The following is a 26481-nucleotide window of genomic DNA, read 5'->3' on the forward strand; positions in this document are numbered from 1 at the left end:
GTGGAGACAAAGGGGGGAGGGGGGGAGGACAAAACAAGAGGCAGTTACAAGCCGCTCCCCCATCCACAGGTTAGCCTAGCACAGCCACGCCGCTCACACTAGAGTTAGCGGCTAACGGCTAACACGGCTTGAGCCAAATACAGAGCGGCTGCAGCTTTGGAGGAAACATCTGGAGACGTTTCCACCGTTGGAGCTCCAAACCTACCTGATCAACAGCATGTGGACAAAATAATGTGAACACCTTGTTGACAAAGACTTCAGTAAGTTAAACACAAAAACACTCATACATAGGGGTCATATTAGTGCTGTAAAAAACATTGTTTAAAAAAATAAAAGGGGCTTAAATCTGTAGAAAACTAAAATCCTGATGAAACACAAAAGTTGCGTTGACAATGCAGTGAAGTCCTCCATCGCTCCAGCTGTGGTTGCTGTGCCTTCTGACTCCAAAGCTCACGTCCTTTTCCAGGAAATGATTTTCATTATTTTGCCGTGTTTCCTGTCAACGTTATCGGCTGAAAGTTAAGAGAAGCTCCGCAGAATTGAACCCGGTGTTTTCAGTTCAGCATTAGGAGCTAGCTTGTAGCATGAACTTTGGGTAAGTATCCCAGCATGCACATTACTATTGTTGTTGTGCAGCAAATGGGCAAAGCTCACCATTTAGAGTCTTACGCTTTATTGGGAACATCACCAGATGAACATCACCAAATTCACCTTTCTCGTCTCGAGAGCTCTTCTGCAGCGAAACAGACTTTGAGATACTGCTCTCCGTGTTTTCAATACGTTTGACTTGACTGAGTCACTGCTTGCACGAATCCCGTCTCCTCCAGAATTCACTATTTTTAGTGGACTTTATTGAGCAGATGCAATCACCGGACTTCTGCAGGAGTCAGCCTGGCACCAAAGTTGAATGAACATGGACTACGTGTTGTCTTGCTCGTTGAGGCTGTCCTGACAGCCTCCTGTAGGGGGTTTGCTCTGAAACGGACATCACACCTTTGCCTTTATTCACTCGTCGGCCAAACAGGAAGAGAATGAACTTTCTACTTCTGAGGCAGCGAGGCGGTCCAGCTTTTTAAGCTCAAATCCTGTGTGACTGTGTGCTGAATCAGAGTGGGGGGGGGGGGGGGGGGTATGTAGGTCAACACAGAGACGAATCAACCACAGCTGGGCTGATGCTTCAGCTCCGTATGGGAGAGGTGCTTCAAGTGTTTTATGTGTCTGCGCACAGATAGTGCGCTGAATCAGCCGACCTGCACGCTGCTGATGAAATAAACTCTACCGGTGGGTTTGTTTAGAGGGGAAGAGGTCAAAGGTCAAAAGGGAAAATCCATCTCATTTATGAGTTTGTCAAAATGAAGAAAAAGCAGCTTACACCAAGTTACTGAGCGACGCCAAGCTCAGCTGCTGGGACTGTTGCTGTTGATGCTGTTGTTGTTGTTGTTGTTGTTGTTGTTGTTGTTGCTGCTGCTGCTGCTGCTGCTGCTGCTGCTGGGACACTGCCGGTTGCTGTTGCCAGGCAGCCATGTTGCCAGGCACCAGCCCCGATGGTGTGAACGTCTGGAGCGCCGTGAGGTCTGCACTCGTCAGCTGGTACTCTGAGATTAAGGGACGAGAGGGAGGAAGACCACCGAGAGAGGAGGGGGTTGTTTTACATCACAGAACCTTCTGGAGCATCAATATTAATCAGGGCTAATCCATATTAATGGAGAGCTTTGAAGTGGAATCATCGCGGAAGCTCTCACACAATGAACAAAGGGAATATTCATCGTGGGTTTGTGGCCTCACACTGAGATATTTCATGACACAACGCAGGATTAGAGGTTTCATCTTTTTTTAAACGGACACACGTTGGGTCGGAGCTGCTCAGACGTTCTCACCGGTGTTGTAGGACGTCTGCATGCCGGAGAAGGGCGCTAGGAGACTGGGTGTTGCCACGGAGACCACCGGCGTGGTGAGCGACTGCGTCACCTGGGAGCCACCGAGCCGCTGAGCAGTCTGGGTAAACACAGAGAGAGACGGAGGGGAGGCGGGTGAACATTTGAGACACAGGAAGTGGAAGAGGCGATCAACCGCGACCGTGTCCTCCTGGAGGCCACAGGGTGGTTCTAGTGCGATATGATAATTATGACTCATCTGCATCTCCTCTGTGTACAGTGCAGCTAATTAATGATACAACTTTATGCGGTTCTCCAAAGGTTAACGTCCGTCACTGCCGTGATTATGTCTGAAAATCCCCTGCTTTATGGTCTGTGTGACTCTAAATGGACCATAATGTACTAAATGAACATCATGCTGTATTGAAGAAGACTTGAAACTAGAGATTGAGACATAAACTCATGTTTACAATGTTTACTGAGGTAATAAATCAAGAGAGAAGTAGAGTCATTTTCTATAGACTTCTATACAACCAGAGGAGTCGCCCCCTGGTGGCCACTAGAGAGAATGACGTTCTCAAGCTGTGGGTGAACTTACAGAGGACATGTCTTCTGATCTAGGTAGCCCACACCCCTGACCGGGTTTCTCTTCATTCATTGTGGATTGGTAGAAACTCCACAAACCTAAATGTAAGTGCACTAAAAAAGTGAGTTTTTCACAATATGTTCCTTTTAAGGAATTCGAGGTTTACATGTAAAGATTTTAAAAGTCTGTAAATACTCTGATAAAAGATGCTGAAGCGTCCACCAAACATTTACAAACAAACTTTCTTTCTTGGATCTTTTGGAGGAGAAACCTGCTCCGGCCTTCACAACGAACGCGTCCTTTAGTGTTTTCTCCTTATATGGTCTGAGTGAAGGAGTTCACGGCGCATGACTTCATCCGTTTCCAACGGCAGCACTGATAATGGTTAGCATGTGCTTTCCACTGTACAGCAGAGTGACTGCAGAGAGCTTGTAATGTGACTGAGAACTATGTAACTACACTGTTACTGCTGAAATAGGACTAGAAGCACAGCGTGTTCTACTTCGTGCAATAAGAAGAATCCTGTGATGCAATGGGACACTCAGCTGGAGTGTGACTCTAACTAACTGTCAGCCTTCAGCTGACGTATCGTCAGACTGAATAAAAGAAGAGTAACGTCACGCAGACGGACTGCAGAGCGGCGGAACATGTTTTCATGCATCGCGTCACGAGCAGAGGTGAGAAAAGAATCCGAGCGCCTCGCTTCCCCTCCGAGGCCTTTTACTTTTTCAGTGACACTTTAACATCCGAGAAGCGAGATGAGAGGCGTCTCTCGGTCAATCTCCAAAAGGCTGTCGCCAGGGCCCCGGGGCGCTCGTGTTATATGTGTGTGTGTGTGTGTGGTGTCACAGGTTGGTGGTCTTTGTGTGATGTTTCTTCGGCGTGGACACTCGAGGACACCAAACATGCACATGCTGAGCAGCTTCCACACACGCAGGAGTCAGCTGGTCGCTCCGGTTCCCTCTGCGGACTGCGTCACTTTAAGCTCCATCGCCAGCTCAATATCAAAGCACACGAGCTTTGTTGCTTTGCCAATTTAAAAAAATAATCATTTCTGGACTGTTTTATGTCACAGAAAGGGTGGAGGGCAGCTTCCCACGAAAGAGAACTGACTTTACTAACAGCTGTTTTCAAGTTAGTAAGAAAGTCAAAGTCTTGGATTGACATTTTAAGAAACACTGAATGCTCATTTGCTTTCTTGCCAACAGTAAGATTGTATGTTGTAATACGTCACGGCACAGACATGAGAGCGGTATCGATCTCTCAGCTCACTCCGCAGGAAAAGCATTGAAGTCGAGTTCAAATTAGGAGTCAAGATGTAAGTCTGTCTGCGCTGAGTGATGCTTCAAATGATCCTCCTTTTCAAACTCTTTGTTTTTCTGCATAATTGAGTCCCTTCAATGAAGAGGGATTTAATATTCTAGGACCGGCCTGTCTAATTATTCTGTATTGTTCGGGGACTTCACCAGGTACAAGCTGCTCATGAAGTTCAAGTCTCAAGTCCTCGTGAACCCTGAACCCTGCTGTCCAAAAGTCCTCCAGGGAACCAGTGCAACCAGCTGATCGCTTCCACCGGATGTCCCGGAGCCGGCGGGAACGCCGATGTCACGCTCATGCTCGGCGAGACCACGCGGAGTGTCGACACCACACCCGCGAGGCCAAAGGAAGTCTAGAAGTCTCTTCACCTCACTCACCAACTCCAGCTCTTCCTCGGTCTGCTCGGCGGGAGGAGGAGGAGGAGGAGGAGGAGGAGGAGGGAGTAAAACACAGCACGTTACGCTTCTGCAACGACTAACGGAATATGAAGAAACATGAGAAGAAACTTCATCTGAAGCCTCGTGAAGAAGTGTGCTTAACAGTCGTGTTTACAGTCTTTACACGTATGTTACCAGACATACACAGAAACTATGTGAAACATCCCGACACTCACTGTAATACTGCAGAAAGGGTTAAATCTGGAGAAGAAATGCTGAGTTTGCATCCTGATGTGACTCTTTATACTGACAATGCTGCTAATGATGATGAGTTAAGGCAAACATAGCATCACCGCTGTGAGTGAAGGTAGTTTCTGGGAACAACAGGCAGATTATGAGCGGCAGTGTCTTCTGTTCTTCACCTGCACCGACCTGCTGGAACCTGCTCGTCTGTTCAATCGTGAGCTTTATCATCACCAACGCCCATAAAGTGCAGCGTCAGCTATACGGCCTGTTTAAACAGCTGGAACACTGCCGAGCTTCACGCCTCAAACATTATGAATGCAGCTGCGTTAGGAGTTCAGGGTTTGGTCAATAGATTCTCTGCCTCTTATTATTATGCCTAATATTATTCGTATATATTATACTATATTATATATACACCGGTATTATTATACTATATTATATATATCATTGCCTCATATCACATTTACATCTGTTTTCCTACTTTCGGCTGGACTTCTCGTACGTAAAGATCCATTAAATTCAACTGTATTTCAGACACATGGGTCCATATAAAATAAAATAAATAAATAAATAAAAATAAAATAAAATAAATAAAATAAATAAAATAAATAAAATAAATAAAATAAATAAAATAAATAAAATAAATAAAATAAATAAAATAAATAAAATAAATAAAATAAATAAAATAAATAAAATAAATAAAATAAATAAAATAAATAAAATAAATAAAATAAATAAAATAAATAAAATAAATAAAATAAATAAAATAAATAAAATAAAATCAATAAAATAAAATGAATAATAATAAATAATAATAAAAAATTAAATAAATACAATCATTAGAAGGAATGTCACTAATGAGTAAAATCAGCTCGAGTGTCTCTCTCTCCAGATTAAAGGAGCTCCTCTCTGCAGTGTTACAGCAAAGTCTACTCGGTAATTAGAAGTCACACATTCATAAATAAATCTTAAATAATTGCTAAATCAAAGTGGAATGTCGAGGAAAAGCAAATATTCCAGTTCCCCTGGATTTCTGATCTGATGAATCTGTGTTTGTATGAAAGGTTATGAAACTATCCACATGTTGATGATGCTGCATGAGGCCACTTGTATTTATAAACTTCACAATCACCGCGACGAGTAGAGAGAAAGAACGACTGATGACTCGTCCTGGGCACCAAGAGCTGCTGAGATAGATAAATACATATATCGATATAAGTATTTATATGTATGTTCTTAACCTTGATTGGCTCACACCGTTCACAATAAAGCAGCTTTAACAGTTCATAGCGACTAAGTTCAGCTGCCACTACATCACCCGTCCCCTGTGAGTTGTGCCCCCTGGTTTGTCCCTGCGTGGCTGCCGTAGCTGTGCTCACCAGCTGCATGAGGCTCTTGCCGCTCTGCGAGGTGATGACCCTCAGGTCCGGCTTGCGGCTGTTGACCATCTGAGGGCCGGGCGGAGGCGGGGACTTCGCCGGGACTACTTTCCCCAGGCTGTTGCCGTTGGATACGCAGAGGAGGCCCGGGGAGGCCCTGGCGCTGATGTAGCCGTTAGCTGCAGAGACACAGGAGCAGAGAGATTTAGTGGAGAGGCTGTGTACCTGTGAACTGTGTGTGTGTGTGTGTGTGAGACAGAGTGTGTGTGTTCTCATTAGTGAGTCGCATCGCTCCGTTGCACCACATGTTCCTCATCGTTTCTTATCAAGATAGTTTTTAGGAATATTGAGGCCTAACAGTCCTGTTTTGTTTACCCTGTGAACTCCAAAACCCCACAACGTTGTTATTCTGCATGTTCTCATTGTAAACGTCTCCTCTAATAAAGAGTTCACTTTAACCCGATTGTGTAACAACAATTACTGTAAGTGTGAAACGATGAAGTCATGATTGATTCATCTGAGACCGTCTGAGAACAGTCATGTGACCACAAGGAGGAGACACTCTGACTGAACTACAGGAAGTGAACACAGAGAGGAGAGAGGAGAGGAGAGAGGAGGAGAGGAGAGAGGAGAGGAGAGAGAGGAGAGAGAGGAGAGAGGAGAGAGGAGAGGAGAGAGGAGGAGAGGAGAGAGGAGAGGAGAGAGAGGAGAGAGAGGAGAGAGGAGAGAGGAGAGAGGAGAGGAGAGAAGAGGAGAGGAGAGGAGAGAGGAGAGAAGAGGAGAGGCTGGACGTGTAAAAATGTAAATAGTTTAATATATAAAACACTTGCGGACACTTGGAAACAAGTTGTATGAAGAGATTCCATTGTTTGCCATTTTTTTCATCTTTTGTCTTTTTAATGATTGCTGTCATTGTAACGGTGTTATTCTAAAGACATGTTCTGGTTCGCTCTACTTCTAGTCATGATGCTTTGGGGTTCCATTTGATTTCAAGCCTTTAATAGAATCGAGTGTCAGTGTCTTAAAACGAGACGGACTTTACATGTGTTCCTCTAAAATGACAACTAGTTATGAGTGAGTAAGACTTTGAGGATTTGAAAGGATAACTGTGGTGATATGCCGGTGAAGATACTTTTTTTTTGGACATTGTGGTTTTTAGCAAACGCTTCTCCAACAGGAGGAAAAAGTGCATTCGTTGGGGACTATTTTCAGCGGCGGATGAATCCACACGTGGTGCTCTGGTGAGAGGCTCACTCATGTGTTTTTAATGGAGCAGAGGAAGAAGAGATATCAGACAACGCTTGTTTTGACTTTATAGAACAGCACCAGACTTCTTTTGCAGCACTTTGTGTTTTCTGTCTCACGGTTGATTCCAGCAACGTGACGTCACGTCTGCTGAGCGCTCCCTCCTTTCAAACGCTCACATCCCAATAATGCAGCACGCTACTCTGAACGAGAGCAGCACGCACGTGTGTGTGTGTGTGTGTGTGTGCACGTGTGAGTGTGTGCATACTTTGACAACCCTGCTTTTAAGGAATATTACGCAACATCATCAACAGCATGTTTTCAATCCTACTACCGGGAATCACTTCATAGTTCATGTTGATGTATTTTATAGTGTTTTATACGTTGGAATGTTTCCTGGACGTTTCTATCGATCACTTCATGTTTCTTTTAACTAATAAGCTTTAAATAAATAAAAAGTCTGTGATGTGATCTGGGGGTCTGGGTGTCATGACAACAGGACTCCAGCAGACAGCAGCCCGTTCGTGCTGCTGAGGGCCGAAGAAGAGCTCGACTCTCGAACAGTACGAGTGTGTATGAGAGGACAGCAGGGACTTTCCCAGCCCACACACACACACACACACACACACACACACACACACACACACACACACACACACACACACACACACACACACACACACACACACACACACACACACACACACACACACACACACACACACACACACACACACACACACACACGAGTCAGGGTGTGTGTGTGTGTGTGATAGCAGATAGCAGTTCTCCATGACGCCGCCTGCAGACGACAGCGGCATGTGACTCTGCTTCATCTCAATAGCACACACTCCAGGGACACACACACACACACACACACACACACACCCACACACACACACACACAAAACCTGAAAACAACAACTACACTCCTGCTCTAACGGCTCAATGGGAGGGAGGGAGGGAGGGAAAGTGGGGTGAGGAAAGGGAGAAGTAGAGACAGAAGATATAACTGAAGAAAGAAAAGAGAACAAAGAGGAAGTTGAGACGTGCCGAGTTCATTTGAAGTTTATTGTGTTATTCTCCTTCACAGTAAATAAACCAACAACATAATATTCTGTTCAAATGGAAATCTGTGTGTGTGTGTGTTAGTAAAAGACTAAATGGAACAATGGAATGATTTTAAGACGGAGAGAGTTAAAGAGTTAGGAAAAAGAAGGCAAGGAGGGAGGGATGAGGTGAGTGAAATAGAGGGTGGTAGGACGCATGAGGAGACAAGGGAATGAGAGAAGAGGTAAATAAATAAAGGAGTTAGGGAATAAGAGGGGAAGAGAAGGAAGGAAGGGGTAAATAAAGTAAAGGGTGGTAGGAAGCAGAAAAGAGAACAAGACAAGGGGTAAGGGAGGTAGTGAAGGAAGAAGGGAAGGAGAAAGGAGGTAGAAAAAAAATTAGGAATCAAGAAGGAAGGAGAGTAAGGAAGGAAAGGAGGAGGTAAGAAAGACATAAGAGGTAGGAATTGAAAGAAGAAGTAAGGAAGGAAGAAAGGAGGTACAGAGGAGGTAGGGAAGGAAAGAAAAAAGGAAGAGGAGAAGAATTCCCAGCAGGTATCTGACCATCTGAGAGTTTATTATACAATATTATTATTATACAATTGTGTTCATATTCTTATTAATATTCTTGTTACTTATTATTTTGATGCTTTTCATGCTGATAAAGCCACATCGAGTTGAACTGGAGGTGAGTTTCTGTGACCGTGTGTGCGTGTGTGTGTGTGTGTGTGTGTGTGTGTGTGTGTGTGTGTGTGTGTAGGTTTGAGGGCTGCAGCGATGAGTTGTAGAAATATATCGGGACATAAAAACGTGATAGAATGCAGCATGTTAAATGAGTCTTAAAGGGCCGGTGTCCTCCGTTACCTCTCGTGGTAACGAGATGGTTTCTATGTAAAAGTACAACGGAGCGAAATGAAAGTTAGATTTGATGAAACAACGTCGTGCTGTAACAGAGTCCTGGTCACAGTCACGGCTCGTATCAGCAGAACTAAAGAAACGGAGCAAATAGAACTTCTGCAGATCATCAATGAGCCATACATTATCCACACAGATCGTCTTTACCTTTACAAACTCAACAATTCTCAATGTTGTGCTTTTACTTTGCTATCGTCAGTTATCGAGGTTCTTAGCACAAAACACGATTCGAATGATTAGGAAATAAAAAATCGTATTTCTATTACTTTAACAAATCGTGACATTAGTAGTTTTTATGAAGTATTATAAGCTTCTTTGAGCTTATCTCATATCTATTTCATACTGCGGGACAAACAAGTGGATTTATGGAAGTTTCTCACCAAAAACTAAACAATGACGTTAAAAAACTCTTTCGGGAATCCTTCCTCCAGAAGAAATAGATCCCATTCACCTCCATGTTGTTGCTATGGAGATAAGATAAACTTCAAAACCTGGAAAAAGAAAAAAAACTATCCACATGGATGCTCACAAATAAGTTTGTTGATGTTTTGGAATTTAGGTGAACTGACCTTTAAAAAAAATACTCTCTTAATATCGCCAAGAGGACATTCTCATATCTGCCTTATTGCTTTAAGTATTTGATTTTTAAACTAAAACCTCAGTTAGTTTTCATTCCAACATTGTTAAATCTCCTCTCTGTATCTTGTTGAAGCGTGAGATGGCTGTATCATAATACTGTGTGTGTGTGTGTGTGTGTGTGTGTGTGTGTGTGTGTGTGTGTCTCCTATTACACGAGGCCGGGTGTGGGAATGAGTGGAATGCCGGGTGACGTCAATGGTGACATTCCTGGAGCCCCGAGTCCCGGGACAACAGCTGAGGACGACAGATCCAAGAGAGGAAGAGGAGGCAGAGGAGGAGGAGGAGGAGGAGGAGGAGGAGGAGGAGGAGGAGGAGGAGGGGGGAGGAGAGAAAAGGAGACGATAGGAGACAATGGTTGAGAAAGAAAAATGGAATTGAATGAGAGAGGAGGAAGAAGAGATAGAGGGAAGGATGGAAAAAGACAGCTTGAGGAAAGGAAGTAATATGGATCCTCACAGAAGAAAAGAAAATGAAGTGAGAGAGGAAAAAGAGTTAAAGGGCGAAGGAAAAGGAGGGAGGAGGAGGCAGAGAGCGATAGAAGATAAAGGAGACAGAGGGGAGGAAGGGAGGAGGGCAGCAGGCGGCCGGGTGGATCCGATCACCTGAGCTGCTTTCTGGGAAGAAGAGGTTTCATGTTTCGACACACGGAGGAGCCGTGACTTTGACACAGCGAGCTGCCGGGATCCCGACAGGAACACTGGATACGCAGACGATACTCTACTGACCGTCGCCTCCATCTACTCGGGAACTCCTCAGTCAGTTTGGCGAAGAGAGGATTCATTTCCTTCAAACGGATGTGTCACAATGCAGCCAAAGACTCTTGGGCCACAGGAGGGACATTGGTTTCAACTTTGTCAAAACAGCAACATTCCCATTTAAAATGAATTCCATATTGAGATCAAAGAAGTCCAAGCTATGCGCTGATTGAATAAGCCTCACCGGCAGCCTCATAGACGGAGGTCAGAAGAGGCCTGCTACACCTACTGGCAGGTTTCAGAAGACCGCTATCATCTAATCACACAGCTGATCATCGATACTCCTCCGGAGTAACTATGACGCCAGCAAAGGAGGAAGTCAGGTGACGCAGAATAAAGAGAAAGTAAAACAAACACAGCACTGGAGAACTAAAGCCAGCGCTGGCCTATTGTGTGTTACGTACTTAAAGGAGCAGTGTGGGGGATTCAATGGCAGAAATGGAAGTTAATACCAATAACTGTGTTTTCATTCGCGTACGATCGAGTATCGTTGTGTTTCTGTTGTGAGCCAGTTCTATCTTCATGGTGAGGAGGTCCTCTTAACGGAGTCCGCCACGTTTCTGCAGAAGCCCAGAACTTACAGAACCAACAAGCCGCTCCAGCAGGAACCTTTTGTGTTTTTACCAGGAGGCAACCTCCACTTCTGGAAGTGAAGCCGATGCTGGAGTGTGTCAAAGCTGCATTCTGCAGAGGCGCTTTCAGTTGGTTGCAGTTTTCAACCTCACCACTAGATGCCACTAACTCCTACACGCTGCTCCTTTGAGCCAAACACAAATAATACTTATTTTAGCCCAAACCAGGAACCTAATTCAGTAGTTTGTTGCTGTTTCACTTTAACAACGTGGTAGCTGCAGTGTGGCCCACCTTACGCATTAGAATAGTAGTAAAAACTGCTGATGAAGCCCCTTTTATCGGCTGACAACATTGAAAGTCAATCACAACTTTTTATTTGAAGAGTTATTCAAGACTTCACTGTAATCTACTTTTTTAACATACAAGAATAAATACCTCAATGATATCTGGGGAACGGAGGTGGAAAGCTGGAACTCTCACAAAACAATCAAACTTTATATTTACTTTCCTATTGTGGTTGTAATACCATAAGTTCCAAAAGTAGTGATTTAACTTGTAACATTGTAACGCAGTTCCTCTTTTTGAACAACCAAACTGGTCCTTTCAACAACACCGGCGCATTAACGGAGGCCAACTCCTGAGAGCTGTGCGTCACAGAGCGTGTCTACTTTCATGAATAGCCTTGGAAAACTATTAGCGATATTGAAACTCGGCGTATATTCCATTTGATGCAGTGCAGTTAATACAAACGTATTGATTTCCTTTTGCCCACCCCGAGACAATATGTTTATCGAGTGAGGAGAGATAGAAGAAAGCACCAGCTTCCCACCATATCTATTGCAACAGGCTGGCTGGCGGCATCTCTCCCGGCTAATGGGATTTAAGAGCTCTGGCCAGTGTCAAAGTCACCTCTGAGGAGAGTCCTGTGCCAAGACAGGGACAGTTGGACGATGGGGGCGGTAGATTATTCCAGAGAGAAGACGAGGGGGAACAGCTGAGCGAGACAGGATGAAAGGGGGAGGGGAGGAGCAGACTGCTGTCAGGGTCCCAGGCTTTTTAATTTGGTGCCATTGTTACAGTAAAACCAACGCCTGGCAGCTACTTACAAAACAAAGGTTCGGTTGAGGCAATAAAAATCTCGTAGTTAGGTTGAGGCAAAAGAACAAACATTAGGATTAACTAACAAAGGCACGTAATTAAGTTGAGGAAAACTGTCGGGAACAGTGAGGTTTTAGGGAAGAAAAGCACAAGCATTCAACCACGACGGCGTGTGGAGCTCGTGTGGTCCCGTCCTGCCAGCCATGAGGGGACTTTGATATTTAACACGACTTCATTTGCTGATTGTTACTGTTGCATGCGTTTCATTTGTGTGTCCACCACCAAACATGATCCCAATTTACTCTTCATTGGCAATATGTTCGTCCTGAGCGACACGCAAAAACAATGAGTGTCCACGTACACGAAAGCAACAGATTGCATTGGTGGCCTGCCATGATACTGGGCTCCAGCAACTGCAACACACAACTAAGTAACACCACTTGCATCACAAGAGATCAGCTAACATGACAACATGTCCTCAGACAACGGTGCGTATGATCTCTTACAATCAACACCTTCAGCCAGTGACTCTGCGCACGGCCCTGTGGTAACTGAAGCAACTGAACTACAGGTCAGGTCCAGGATGAGATGCTGGTTTGGGTGAAGATAACTTGTGTTATGACGTTAGTACAGAAGTTACGGAACAAACGAGTCAACGGTTTCCTCTGGTTTCACACGGGACACGAACAGAGGCCTCCTGGGTGAAAGTCCTGTGTTTTGAACAAACAGTGTCTGAGAACAGGAAGTCCGCCTGCATTCATGGACTACTAGGCTTACTATCAGCTGTTTGACGGCTGAAATCAGTTCCACATTTTTGAATCTTACAGCAGTAATCCCGACCAGGAGTTGTTGTCACGTACCAGCCGACAGACACCGCGTCAACAACATCATCACAGTTTAAGACACTCAACTCAGCTCTGGTTTCTGGAAACAACACAAAGACAAGAGCAGCTGCAAAGCTTCCAGAAGACTTGATGTAACTTTCAGTTCCTCTTTTCAAACACTCTGTTCCCTCCAAGCTGAAACTCGTCCTGTTCTCTGACTGTTGACGGGCAGATTGTCCCGCGAGCCCCTCAGCTGTCGCCAGTCAACAGGTGTGTTGGTGTCAGTGTGTGAGCTGTGCACATGTGACCGCCTGTTGCCACACAGGAAAACATTCTGCGTCTGCAAGCCAGACTCAGTCAAATGATTTCCCTTAGTGCAGCTACGATACAGACCGCAGGGTGGGTGACACACTGTAGTGTGTGTGTGTGTGTGTGTGATAAACTAAATTATTCTGAAGAAACGTAGGCTACTTACGGACGGGACTCGGGCAGCCTCCGTTTGAGTTCCCCAGATCTCCCAACAGAGCACCTACAGCAGAAGAACACATCACATGTAACAGCGTTCATTCCATTTCATATCAAAACCCATCATCTGAACAGCACCAGCATAAAAAATGCTGCACATCCCGTTTTTGAAAAATATCATTAAATCAAGTGTCATTGAAGAAGTGCTTCCGCTATCGGCTCTCACTTCACTCAGTGGAGGATGATAATTGGTATCAGTTGGGCATTAACATTTGATTTATGAGTGCCGGTTTCACCAGTTCTCAACGCTACTTATGTCTTATTGAGGAGAAGAAAAACATCATGCCACTTATTTTAATTGACTAGAATTACCGCCTCGTGAGTGTATCCCTCCGCCGACCAGTCGAGTTACAGTTTACATCCAAAATATCAACCCTTCATCTGTCTGTATATGAATGTGTGACATCTTCATAATTAGCATAAGAATGCTGAAGTTATGGTGTTGAGTGAGGTCACAGTAAGCCTCCTGTTCCTGAGAACGGACAGAAATGACGGACCGACGGAGACACGAAGGACATGTTTCTATTGTACTAGAACACGACTATTGTGATTCTGTGTGTGAAAAAACATCAAATAACATATATATATACATATGAATACACCATAAAGTCTAAAGTTAAAGAGTTTCCTGATTCAGATCAAGAATATGATTAAAGCAAAACATTTCAACTGGTGTGCAGAACGTGTTGAGCTGCGAACATGTTTGTGTGCAAAACGAGCTCCTGAGCTGAAGCTGCTCCTGTTCGTAAAGCTGCAACGCCTTTATAATAACAGAGTATTAAACGGCTGAATGTGCAGCGAGGATCGTCACGCTGACTCTGCAGCTCTACGGAGCATTTCAGGGTTTGGCTGAGTGGCCGTGGTGTTTACAGCTTGTTCTGCCCCCAAACACACTGAAAGACACACAAACAATGCTTCAGAATAACAGCGTCACCAGCAGACAAACACACTGAAAGACACACAAACAATGCTTCAAAATAACAGCGTCACCAGCAGACAAACACACTTCTATACTTGTGTCTGTGTTCATCTTAACATCAAACGGCATTCTTCTGCAGTGGAACTCATTCTTGAGAAAGGTGGAAACAGGAGGTGGTTGATGGTGATGGTATAGATGTAGAAACCACCAATAAGCAGACATGAAGAACCCAACACAGCTCCGGTGATGGGGGGGGGGGGGTGATCCATCACTGCGATGTGAAACCCTCTTGCCTCGGAGAACTGCATGTTATGAAAGATGCTGTAATGCATTTGTTGCGCGTTACATCACCTGATTGTGACTCACAATGAGATTACGCAGGTCGGAACAAAGCCTGATCAGTAACCTTGTCTGAGACGCAGAAGGATCGGGTTCACGCCGGCCCGCGGAGACGACGGACGTCTGTCGTTCTCATCCCGGCGCGCTCTCAGCAGGCCGACGGGGGAGCGATACACCGACGACACTCTCGCAAAGTTCTCCGTACGAAATAAGCTTCAGCGGGTCGAACAGAACCATGACGACCACGACTCTAATGGCTTATTCAAGCTTCAAGGGATGATCAGCAATCAGCACTTTGACACGCGAGGAAACTGTTTGTGCATTTATTCCACCCCGTGCGGATCTAATAATATCTATATCTATATATACACACGTGCTGTAGCTGCTGCTCATTACAGAGAAATCAACAGTAAAGCTGTTACTCTCTCACTACAGTCAGATTCTCTAACCGTGCGTTTGTTCATGAATATCTTTCTCAAACTCAACCAAATACAATTGTGTGAATTAATCACGACGTTTTGTGAAAATCAAGATGACAATGTGGGTAAATGTCATTCAGCCGGCTGTTCACATTGTTTTGTCCACCTCTGAGCGTAATACGCTGTAATCTTTACAGCAGTTTACTGCTCGTGCTGTCGAGAAGGATTAGTAGTCTAGTTAAACTGTAAACGCAGCACAGAGATCACTTCTCCTCCTGCAGCTCCTCCAGCGACCAGAACACAACTACGTGAGCAGCGTTTACTGAAGTACGAAGGTCGCGTAACAAACAAGTCAACGTGGACGCGAACATCTGTCTCCTGGGTGAGAGGCTGGTGTTTCTAGTTTTGCAGCTCTTTATTTTACGTCACCTGTGCTGGCTCATGATCACGCAGGTTATTTAGTAATGACTGTACTTTACTTTTGGTATGTAGCTGCTAACCGTGTACGAAAAACAGCCCGACTGAGATACAAGTAAAGACACCAACACTGCTTTAAATGTTCACGCTCTCAGTGCCACAGAACAGCTGTCAATCAAACGGCGTGGGCGTCCCGTCAGTGTTCTTCTGTGGAGGTTTGGAGTTTGTTTTATCATTTCATGTCTAACTGCTGCTTCCACACATGCTGATGCTGATCATCACAGCACCAGATCACTGGGCGCTGCATAGAGCTGTGATATTGACACTGCCTCAGGTGATGGATGCAGAGGACCGGTTCGGACCAAAGCGCTCCACGGCGTCTCTCACCTGCGCTGGCTGGTCGCTGTGGTAACCCTGGCGACACGGTGTTCCTCTGCAGAGCCGGTTGCTGTGGCGACAGGAGGCGGGGGTCTGTGAGGCTGGAGGTGATGAAGGAGGTGGTGGTGACCAGGGCGCCGCCGGGGTTGTTGCTGAACTGGTTGGACACCGGCACGGTGACTGGCATGGAGAAGGTGGGCTGTGGGAGTGTGGACTGGTGGAGAGACAGGAAGAAGGCGGGGCTTAGACGGCTGCGTTTACACACACACACACACACACACACACACGTATACAGTCATGAACAGGTTAGTGATCTGCAGCAGAGCCAGCGAAACCCACAGGTGAAACACACACACGGTGACTTGGTGGAAAGGCCTTTCTCATCTCATGCCAGGTTAAGACTCTTGTAGCAGCAGCGGGTTATTGGTGACATTCCAGCAGCTGACCCCCCCCCCCCCCCCCCCCCCCACTGACATGTGCTCATCACTGGGAGCGTTAGGAAACACCCTACTGGGTGAGAGATCGTGCTTCCTCTGCTACGATAAGGCCGAGCGCCGCCTCTAATGTCTCTCCAGAGGAAACCAACTCTTCTTCTACTTCTGTTATTTCGTTACATGTGCTACCTCGGGACCTGAGTTGACCTCTGAGAGGAGATGAGCAGACAGCAAAAGAAGAAGAACATAAATCAAGGGCAAGGACCTGTGGTGGTCCAGCCATCTGACCCACTTCACCCTGTTCCAACATGCTCTGAAAGAAGGCCTTCTATATTTAGAATGTGGGCCAGCGCTGCGCCCAAAGAGCCGGAGACCCAGTTTAACGCAGAGGAGGACGACAGCACCTTCCTGCCCGCGATCGCTGCCGCTTCCCTCCTGCCATGTTTGGTAACTTTTGTTGTTCTCATTGGAGGCAGAGAGGAGTGAAAAGCATGTGAGGAAGATGTTTGACATGAGGCCTTTACACACCGTGGGACGGGAAGAACAAAAGCAGGAACGAAAATCTCAATTTAAAACCATCGACATGTTCATTTATTATTTAAATCAGTTAACTTGCTCCGAGTTAAAGGCTTCTTCTATGAATGAATTAAAGGGAACAGAAACACTGAACCTAAAACTAGAACCAACTTCTTGGGAACCATCTGAAAATGTTGCTTGTGTAAAACGAAGCCCGGCTCTAACTTTTAATGTGATTTTATTGCTGAAGTCGGCAACGACTCTTCAAACTCTGTGAGGTTCAATATTCCCCCGTCAGAGCGTGGAGATGGAGCCGGTCGCTAACCGGTGCCCGGCGGGTGGAGGTAGCGGCTAACAGCACTGCACCACTGCACACTGGCCAAGCAGGGGGGTTAAAGGGGGGGGGTGATGGATGAAATGGTGAAGGGTGAGGGCAGAGGGGGGGGGGGGCTGTATCGACACCTGGAACATGTTTCACTATTTAGACAGGACCAGCCTTCTGACCTCAAGTCAAGCGTTATTAGAAAGTCTGAATGATTAATGAGATGAATATTAAATAGCAGCAGTCACAGTGAAATTTGACAAAATGTGACTGTTTATAGCAAAGAGAATAACTATGATGAGGATATGAAGTAAGAGGATTCATTGTGAATCCTTGAACATTGAAGTAAATGTTGAATAATCATCTTTCTTTTTGAGTGTTTTGGAATATCGACTGCTTAGTCGCGTCTCTGTCCATCGCCAGCCTGTCACGGCCATAATGTGTTCTCGGCCACTTCTCCACAGGACCCCCGCGATGGAGCCGCAGCCTCCGGTTGCTAGGAGATCGGTGACATCACTCTTCTTCTCTAAGCATGCATTTTAAACGTGTCCCGCTCACCCAGCTCCGCACCGGGCTCCGCTGAGCGTTAATCCGTGTTTCTGGCAAATTACAAGTGAATTTACATCCGACGCCTCCGACTCCGTTTAACACCGATGCTGCTCATAGCAGATAGTAGGGTTAATTGGGCCCTGCACGCCATCCTGCAGGTTTAACACAGAGGCTGAGAGCCTCAGGATGAAAAAGAAACAAGAAAACCTGGGAGGTAAATAATAAACTCGGAGCTTCAGCGGAGGCTGGTGTGAGGAGAACAAAAAGCGAACCTCCCTTCCCCTCAGAGGAGCTCTGTGTTTCCTGGATTCAAGGGTAAATCAGAATGCATTTAACTCGTGGCCTACTTTCCCTCCCTCCGTCCTGGAAGCCTTTGAAAGTGGGTTTTCCCACCTCCGTCCCATTCCCTCTTCACGATTGTCACATGCGGTTTGTTTAGCAGCTGTGGAACATAAAGAAACGTCCGGTTGGCTGAAAGACGTCGCAGCGGCCGACCAGTGGAGTCAGTTTTAGTTGTCGCCTCCCACTCGTATCTCCGTCAGTAAGACAATAAGAAAGCAATTCATTCAAACTGTTCAATCTGCGGCTCCACACTAGATGTATGAAAAGGAACGCCGATGCTTCCGATGCTTCCGATGCTCAGGGTCACCGGCACATCAACGCCTCACAGAATCACCTCGACCGGCGACGCATCAGACTCACGGTCGTTAACGTTTACGGATAAAAACACGGTTTATTCTCCTCACAGGAACCGTACAGTGCTGAGAGTCTCTTCAGCCGAATGGGTTAATACGATATTCTGCTGAGGCGGCGTTAGTTACCCAGTGTGGTGCAGCCAGCCAATAATACCATATCAGAGAAAGAAGGAAATATTGCAGGAATAATAATTTAACGATGAGCTTATTTCCCTCCATGCATGAATCTGCACCGTAAAATGTATGATTTCTCAGAATAGTTGATTTTTTTGTATTTGTTTGTATTACAGCGACATTCATCCCAATCGATTCCATCACTGGCGTAGATAAGGCCTGAGCTAAAGAACGCCGGCACAATGCGTCTCTTCAGATATGAACGCCATCGCAGCAACAGAAGAAGGCGTTGACGCGACAGGAACTACTTGGTTCAGGTTGAGGGAAAGATGGTGGTTTGGGTTAAAATAACTCCCGACGTGTTACTTAAGGACGGAAGTTACGTGAAGTTATTTTGTCGATTTACACGGGACATTCACAGCGGTCTCCTGAGTGAAAGACCAGGTTTGCTTGAGCCCCCCCCCCCGTGTGTGTTTGTTATGGTCTTTATACTTCCTGATTCAGTGGAATACGCAAATCATTTAAAGAAAGCACCACCAGCAAACCCTTCAATATCGAGGTATTTGGTCAAAATGATTGTGATATTTATTCTTGTCCACACCGGCCGGGAGGACAGAGTGTCAGACTTTATTACTTATTCATTGTGAAAGCCCCAAAAAAGATGAAAACTGAAGCAGAAGCGATGAACTGTGGAGCTCCAGCAGCACTCTGTAGCTCCCCATTCACACTGAGCCTCTACAGGAGACATGCTGAGCTCTCTGCTGAAGGCACCGTGGAGCTGCTTGTGAAAGGAGCAAATCTATCTCTTCTTCAATCTGCCGACCCAGAATCTCAGAGCCAGAACAGGATCAAACCACAGAGCCCTCCGGATAAAATAAAAAGCTCCTTTTCTCCTCCCCCCCCCTCTTCCACGGTGCCGGTGTAACAGGAACAGAAACGCTCTCTCGCCAAGAGTCCTGCCCTCTCCCCCTCGCCTCAGGAGGTATTCTAGTACAAGTAGGATTAAGCGTGTATATCCCGGCCCCGAGCTGTCATGCTGGGGATTAAGATGGCTGAGGGGAGGAGTGGTGGGAGGTGATGTGTGCGTTCGCTGGTTGCCCTGTGTGAAAGGTGTGCTGTGCAGGCTGAGAGACTGAAGGCCAGGGTGGTGGTGGTGGAGGTGGAGGTGGTGGAGGTGGAGGTGGTGGTGGAGGTGGATGCTAGCGGTGTTCGGCTACATGCACACTCACATTTCACCATTACTCCAAACATGAGAATGTTCAGAAGCTGATGTGTTCATGTGAACATGCGATTGTTTGGATATTGTGAATCAGGCCTTATTCACGTGTGATGTGTTGATATTGTTCTGGTTTGAGGATCATTCTTCGTGAGCAGTGGCCTCAGGATACGAGTCTCAATAGAGGAGTTTACGTCTCACGCTCAACATGAAGCAACGAGACAGCAGAGAGCTGCAGCAGAGACGACGTCCAGAGGAACAGAAGGAGAAACGCTGAAAAGTCTACACAGTGACGCGTCTCACCGCTCAAACACAGACTCTGATTACAGCCGGTGTGGTTTGATTGTGTCTCCAGATAAGTTACTCGTGTATTACGATACAACTAAGACGATCAGACCCAGGATGTTAAAAAAGGCCTCACACGAACCCTCACACGTGCATGTTTTTCCCTCCTGCAGAGCCTCCACATGACTATGTCCCGACCTGAGCGACCAATCAGAGCAGCAGGCAGACAGGAAGAGGGGCGGTAAATTGAGTGCTCCCCATTAAAGTGACACGAACGGTATTGTCGAGCACGGAGGGAGGAAAAAAAATGAAAAGAATCACGGAGGAGTGGAGCGGTTAAAGAGGGGAGGCAGAACCTGGATAATGTGGGGAGCACATCCAGCCTGCAGTGGGACTGAGGTGACCCTGTGACCCTGTAGATGAGGACCAGAGGCCTCCTCTGCCTCCATCACAGCAGGTGTCTGCTGCACACAGAAGTGTCTGCGGATTGCACGCTCGTTTGTTTCACGCTCGCTTGTTTTACACAATCCGTGCTCCAAACGTGTTGATTATCACCATGAGGCATGATCCCCCCCCTCGCCACGTCTGGTTGCCATGGCAACTTTTGTGAGGACTGGAGGACCTAGTTAGCGCTCCTCTTCCCTCTGTTGGTCGTTCTTGTACTGTACTGAACATGCAGAGGCATCTGAAGGCCCTGATCCTCCTGAGGATGCTCCTCCTGTGCCGGGTGTTCAGGTGAACAATCACACGAGTCGCTCTGTTTGGTGTTGTGCTGCTTTTTTCTCAGGATTTCTTACGCACACAAAGTCATACATAGTCCCCCCTTATTTAAATTAAAACAAGATATGAAATCTGTCAGGACAGGTGAGTATTGCACACTTTGCAGTTTTTCAATTGCTCTTTGAAAATGAGCCGTTTATGAAACTGAAACGATGAGTCGCTTCATTCATAATCCTCTCAAGCTTCTAAAGTATAAACTTCTGTTCTCTTTTCTTGTGTTTGATAGAAACTGAATATCTTGGTTGGAATAAACGAGACATCTAAAGACGCTGATGTGAATCGTTTTTGTCGACCAAACTTATGACATAATTCATCCGAAGGATAAAATCATCTGCAGATAAAGCGACGACGAGGACTCACGAGCTGCAGTCCTGTAGTTTTAAACGTTTAACTGTCAGTCAGTCAGCTCGGCCTCTACGTGCCCCGCTCAGTCACACTCCGTCAGAGGGGGTTGTGGGTCGTGATTTGGGTGGTTGGGGGGGTGCTGTTGGTAAGAGGTGAAGTGGAGGGAGTAGAAGGGGGGGGGGATGGTGGAGGCGAGTGCTCTGTGAGTAGTCAGGCCGCCATCAGCAGCCGGAGAACCGGTTGTCAGCGGCAGCAGCAGCAGCAGCAGGAGGGGGGGGGGGGGGGGGGGGGGGGGTTACACAGAGCAGAGTGGGGGGGCGGTACTCACTGACAGCCTATAGTTCTGCATCATTTTATCAAACTCCTCGTCAATTTTTTTGTATTTCTCCTCAGTGCGGGGGGTGAGGGAGAAGGGCTCTCGGGTCTGGGCTCTCAGAGTCCCGGTGCTCTTTCTTGTTCAGAGCCTTCGTTTCCCCAAAACCAACAGAAGAAGAAGAAGAAGAGGAGGAGAAGTAGGAAGAGGTAGATAGAGAGAGCAGAAGAAGAAGGGTGGGTTAGATAAGGTGACACGAAGCGTGACGGTACTCACGCCGTAGCGCTTGAAGAGGCTGTCCAGGTCCTCCGTCTTGCGGTACTTCTCCTCGTTCAGCGGGCTTTGATCGATGGAGTCGTCTCCGTCGGGCTCGGGGCTGTTGCAGCCATTAAAGCCTTTCTTTCGCAATGTCTGAAGCAGCCAGAGAGAGAGGTAGAGGAGGAGGAGGAGGCACGTTTACATTTCAATTTTCATGCATGCACTTTTTTGGCTTGACCAACTTTTACCAAAAAAAAAAAAAAAATTATAATTTTTCCTTTCACACAAACACAAACAACCATAAAAGAAACTGATGTAACTCTGATGAGACTCCACGTCTGAAGATATCTACAGGCCAATGTTGACTCATAGTCATAGCGCCACCTACTGGTAACAGGAAGTACACTTTGGCTTGTTTCTCTTAACAAACCACATCAAACGTCATCAGATTCCTCACACACACGTGTACGGTGTTCATTACGCCAGACCGTGAAGCTTTTTCACCTCACCCCAAAACTAACATTTTGACCTCGCAGCCCTCGCAGTACGTTTCCCCCAGATCGCTGACATCTGGTCGGCACATGCATCACTGAGTGAAACCATTTCCATCTCACACAAACACAAACGATTGTCCCAATCGCACCACAGCTGCTGACTCCGTTGCATAAAACTAAAAAAGTCAGAAAGCTCTGAAATAAAAAGACGTGACTCTGTTGTATAAACCTGAGCCGCACGACACACCGAACACACAGGCTAATCAACGGCGTCGGTAATTGGTGTGAAGCTTTGACTGAGGAAAAGTGGCTGAGCGCAGCTAAAGGGTGACGGGGAGTTGGGCGAGGCACGCGAGAAGAGGAAGAGGAGGAGGAGGAGGAGAGAGATAGAGGCTCTTATTTTAAGAGGATTCTGCTCAACGAGATTTACCGTAAAGTAGCTTTGCCTGGTGGGCCCCGCTGACCACACGGCCAGGCAGAGAGATCCTCGCTGCAAAACGGATCTGGAACTTCTGTGGTCCAAATACGAGCTTTAGCCCTGAGCGGCGTGAGAAGAAGAAGAAGAAAATCCCTCGCCTTGAAATCGATCAGCGAAAGGAGAAATAGACCGTAGCACACTGCACAGATCAAGTCCTTCATTCAGGTCATAAGACAAGTGAAGAAATCTGCCAGCGCAGAATAATATTACATCCTGTCCCCGAGAGAAATCAATGATCGCTGCAATTGAATCAAGGAAAAATGTAACTTGATTTGAGGAATTAGTGAAACAAGTTGCAAGAATGGAACAGCACTGACAACATGAGGCTCACAAAAAGGCCATAAAGTAAATTTTTTGATGGTTTTTTTGGTACATTTACTACAAATCATGTTTTTGCATTCAGGAATTTGAAATGCATTTGTCTTCTTGCGGCTCTGGGGAGCCATTGACCTCCATTCATTTCGGTTAATCTCCTGTCAGACTCTTGGAACCAGCTGTAAACACGACATCGACGTATTATGACTTCATGAAGGCGTTGCCAACAGTAAACTACGTTCACATCCTGAGCTACAGTTACGTTGGTTTGGAGATGATGAATCCAATATTCGCTCTACGTTTAGCTCTGCTTCTGGTCTCCACCAACTCCAGAGGAACAACAAATGGGCTCATTGGTTGCTCGATGCTCCACGTTCTTCACCAGCGTGGAGTCTTTCATACAATGCTCCATTTGTCGTCAATCATCATTTACCCAAAACAATTAGCTGTTAGAATAACATCACTCCTATTGATGAGAAGTCAGCTTATTGATTTTCAGACCGTTTGGAAATCAACGGATACATAAGAACACATAAAAAAGATCTAAAATGTGTACATTTGAAAGTGCTCAGCAAAAAATGCGTGCAGAGTACATAATTCATAGTTAAAACACACTAAAATTCTGGTTTGGTTCTTTCAGAGTTCAATTACAGACGGATATGATTTTGTATTTTCTGCAGTGCATCGCTTCATAAAATATCCATAAGTAACAAAGCACTCTGAGATCATGCACAGTTCTTCACTCAGCCGATACTTTCTTTAATTAATTACGCCGCGTCAAGTGCGACTGCAGTCGAGCGGTGGTCTGATTAATACATAAGCACATGTTCCACAACTCCCACTGCGAACAATCACTGCGACGTGAGGATGATTCAACGACACGCAACTCGGCCTCGGAAGTGGAGCCGGAGGGAAACTTACGCTCCGTGAAAAGCCCGAGGAGACGGAGGATCTTTTAATTCTGGAGGAATTAGCCTTAAATCCTCAGGAACAGGTGAGGCCAGGAGGGTAATGACGCCATTTGGATGTCAGTTCTAATAACAACAGCGCTCTTTGATATGAATCTCATTAAAACTGGAAGCCATTATTATTATTACCGCGGTGTCAGAGCGGCGTTTTATCTCCCCACAGAAACGGGTTATTAGACAGATTTGTTCCAACACGCCTGGTTCTGCTGTTCAGTCTCGCCGGCGCTCTGATCTGCAGCTTTTAATGCAAATTTGAAATGCACGGGAGTCGCCGCCGCGCTTTGTTGTCCACAGTTCACAGAGGAACACACACTCGGCACCGGCTGACGGCGTGTGTGTGTTCTGACCTAAAAAAAAATTAAAAAAAGAAGAAAGGAACTATTGGAAAACTGAAATAAATGAAACTGCTTCAACATGACAATGACGGCATGTGAAAGAGGGCTGCAGGGAGGACGGTGATGGAGGCGTGCTCCTCCATCACCGTCTGGTACGCTGCAGCCACTGCCAAGGACAAGGGCAGACTGCAGCGCACCAGCCGCTCTGCTGAGAGGCGATCGCTGCAATCTGCCGTCCCTCCAGGACCTGTTCGCTTCAAGGACCCTGAAGCGAGCAGGAAGGATTGTAGCCGACCCCTCTCACCCTGCACATGAACTGTTCTTGCCCCGGCAAAATGTGTGCATGGCAACTACTGCACGGTTAAGGCCGAGGAAAGACGGTGGGTATGCAAATGGACTAATGCTTAACGGTAGAAGTAGGCAACTCAAACACTTGGATAAGGTGAGGGTGAGATGGCTGTTATGGTTCAACACAAACAATAATTCCAGGTCTCTGACAGGACGAGAACTCGACATGAAAGTCAGATTTTTTGTTGGCCGATTTTAATATCATCTTGCAACGTAAATCCCGACATGGACTTAGTCCTGTTCACAGTCTCTGCTTACACATTTTGTGTTAAATGCTCGCACACACACACACACACAGTAGTCCACTGATCAGCTTGTCTCTCAGTCAGTCAGCCATCTGTTCACCTGTCCGCTGCCTCTCTCTCTCTCTCCCTCTCTCTCTCTCTCTCTCTCGCTCTATTGTGTTGCCAGGGTAAGAATACCCTGCAGAGCACCACGCCAGCCTCTGACTGGCTGCGGCTTCTGACAAACCCCGCCCCCACCCTCCCTCCCTGCCTCTGACTCGCTCGCTCGCCCACCCGCCCGACCTCTGTCTCCAGCTCTCCATGAAAACGACTCTGCTGCTCTCTCCCCCTCTTTTTTTGTCTCTCCATCTCTCAGCTCTCGACCCATCACCTTTAACACATCTCTCTCTCTCTCTCATACAAGTGCAAAGTCTCACACTCGTCCTGTGTTTTTTCACCGTGAACATCTCTCTTTCTTTCTGCAATGTCTCCATATGAGAGTCTCCCAGGTCGCTCGTTTCCTCTCATCCTCTTTTTTTTCTCCCATCTCTCTCGCTCTCCTCTTTTGCCCTCCTTTCTCTCTCTCTCCTCCCTGCTCTTGTTGTTCATCCCTCGCTCTCTTCTTGGGCTGGTAATCAAACCTCTATCCTCGATGGTAAAAGCTGAAACACGAGTGAAGTCGTCTTTCCAGGTCACATGATTTGTGGTCCATATTGAGCCGTGGGTACGCTCGTCTTTTAAATGCAATTTTTGTGATCGGATACCTGAGATCGGATCTCATGTGTGTGTCCACACAAAGGGGCGGCTAGAAGACGGTGGATAAACACATTTTATTTCTGTTAATTCTTCAAAATAAAAGCCTACACTATCTTTTGCTGCTTACTCTTCCTCCCTGCAGTATTAGCAGACTTGTTTTATTGAAGACGAGCTGTTTAAAAGGCTCCACTTATTCAGGGATAAACCTATTTTGCTAAAAATCCTTCACAATAAAAGTCCCCTGCTATGTTTCCTGCTTAATCTTTCTTCTTGACTTGGTTTATTAAAGAATAGCCGCGAACAAAGCTCTGCTAATGCTGTGATGAACACACAACACTTAAATTCATGATCGAATGACGAAAGTCACATTAAAGCGTAACCACGGTTTCATCTAATGTTGTCCATCCTGAAGATTCTCACTTACTCTTCCTGAGGTTTTATTGCTTATTTAAAGGGTTTTTATCTTCGTCTAAACTGAGTGTCTACAAATAAAATAAAACAGTAACGTTGACTTCTTCTTCTTTGAAGAGAGAGTTCCTAATTTAAATCACAACTTTGCCAACATTCTCGACTGCTCTACAGTCTCGTACGGCGGCTTGTGATCCAGCAACATGTACATTTGTCAAGTCTCTCTCTCCCTCTCCCTCTCCCTCTCGAAAACACGTTGTGAAATGTCCAAAATGAACTTTGAACGTCTCTTGTTCTGTTTGGTGTCCTTTCATTCAACTGACGAGTCTCTGTTTCTAGTGCTTTTGAGTGTAGAGCATCATCAATGATGCATGAATTGAAGAGCCGATTATTTCTATCTTTTGTTGTCTGGTTGGATTCATCCTCCAGACTGTTTTTTGAGTTCTTGCATCCT

At 46.1% G+C, this 26481-nt stretch overlaps 1 protein-coding gene across 1 annotated transcript in view; it reads right to left on the reverse strand.

Annotated features, from left to right (window-relative positions):
* Positions 1-26481, reverse strand: part of mef2d (myocyte enhancer factor 2d) — a 65965-nt gene that overhangs the window by 5717 nt on the left and 33767 nt on the right. The window contains 9 exon segments of the mRNA XM_079275456.1: positions 1373-1595; positions 1878-1995; positions 4146-4175; positions 5780-5958; positions 13353-13406; positions 15884-16088; positions 21459-21549; positions 21551-21594; positions 21720-21854. Of these exon segments, the coding sequence (XP_079131582.1) occupies positions 1373-1595; positions 1878-1995; positions 4146-4175; positions 5780-5958; positions 13353-13406; positions 15884-16088; positions 21459-21549; positions 21551-21594; positions 21720-21854 (1079 nt within the window).

Source organism: Melanostigma gelatinosum (genome assembly GCF_949748355.1).
Source record: "Melanostigma gelatinosum genome assembly, chromosome: 9".
In the NCBI taxonomy this organism is placed as follows: Eukaryota; Metazoa; Chordata; class Actinopteri; order Perciformes; family Zoarcidae; genus Melanostigma; species Melanostigma gelatinosum.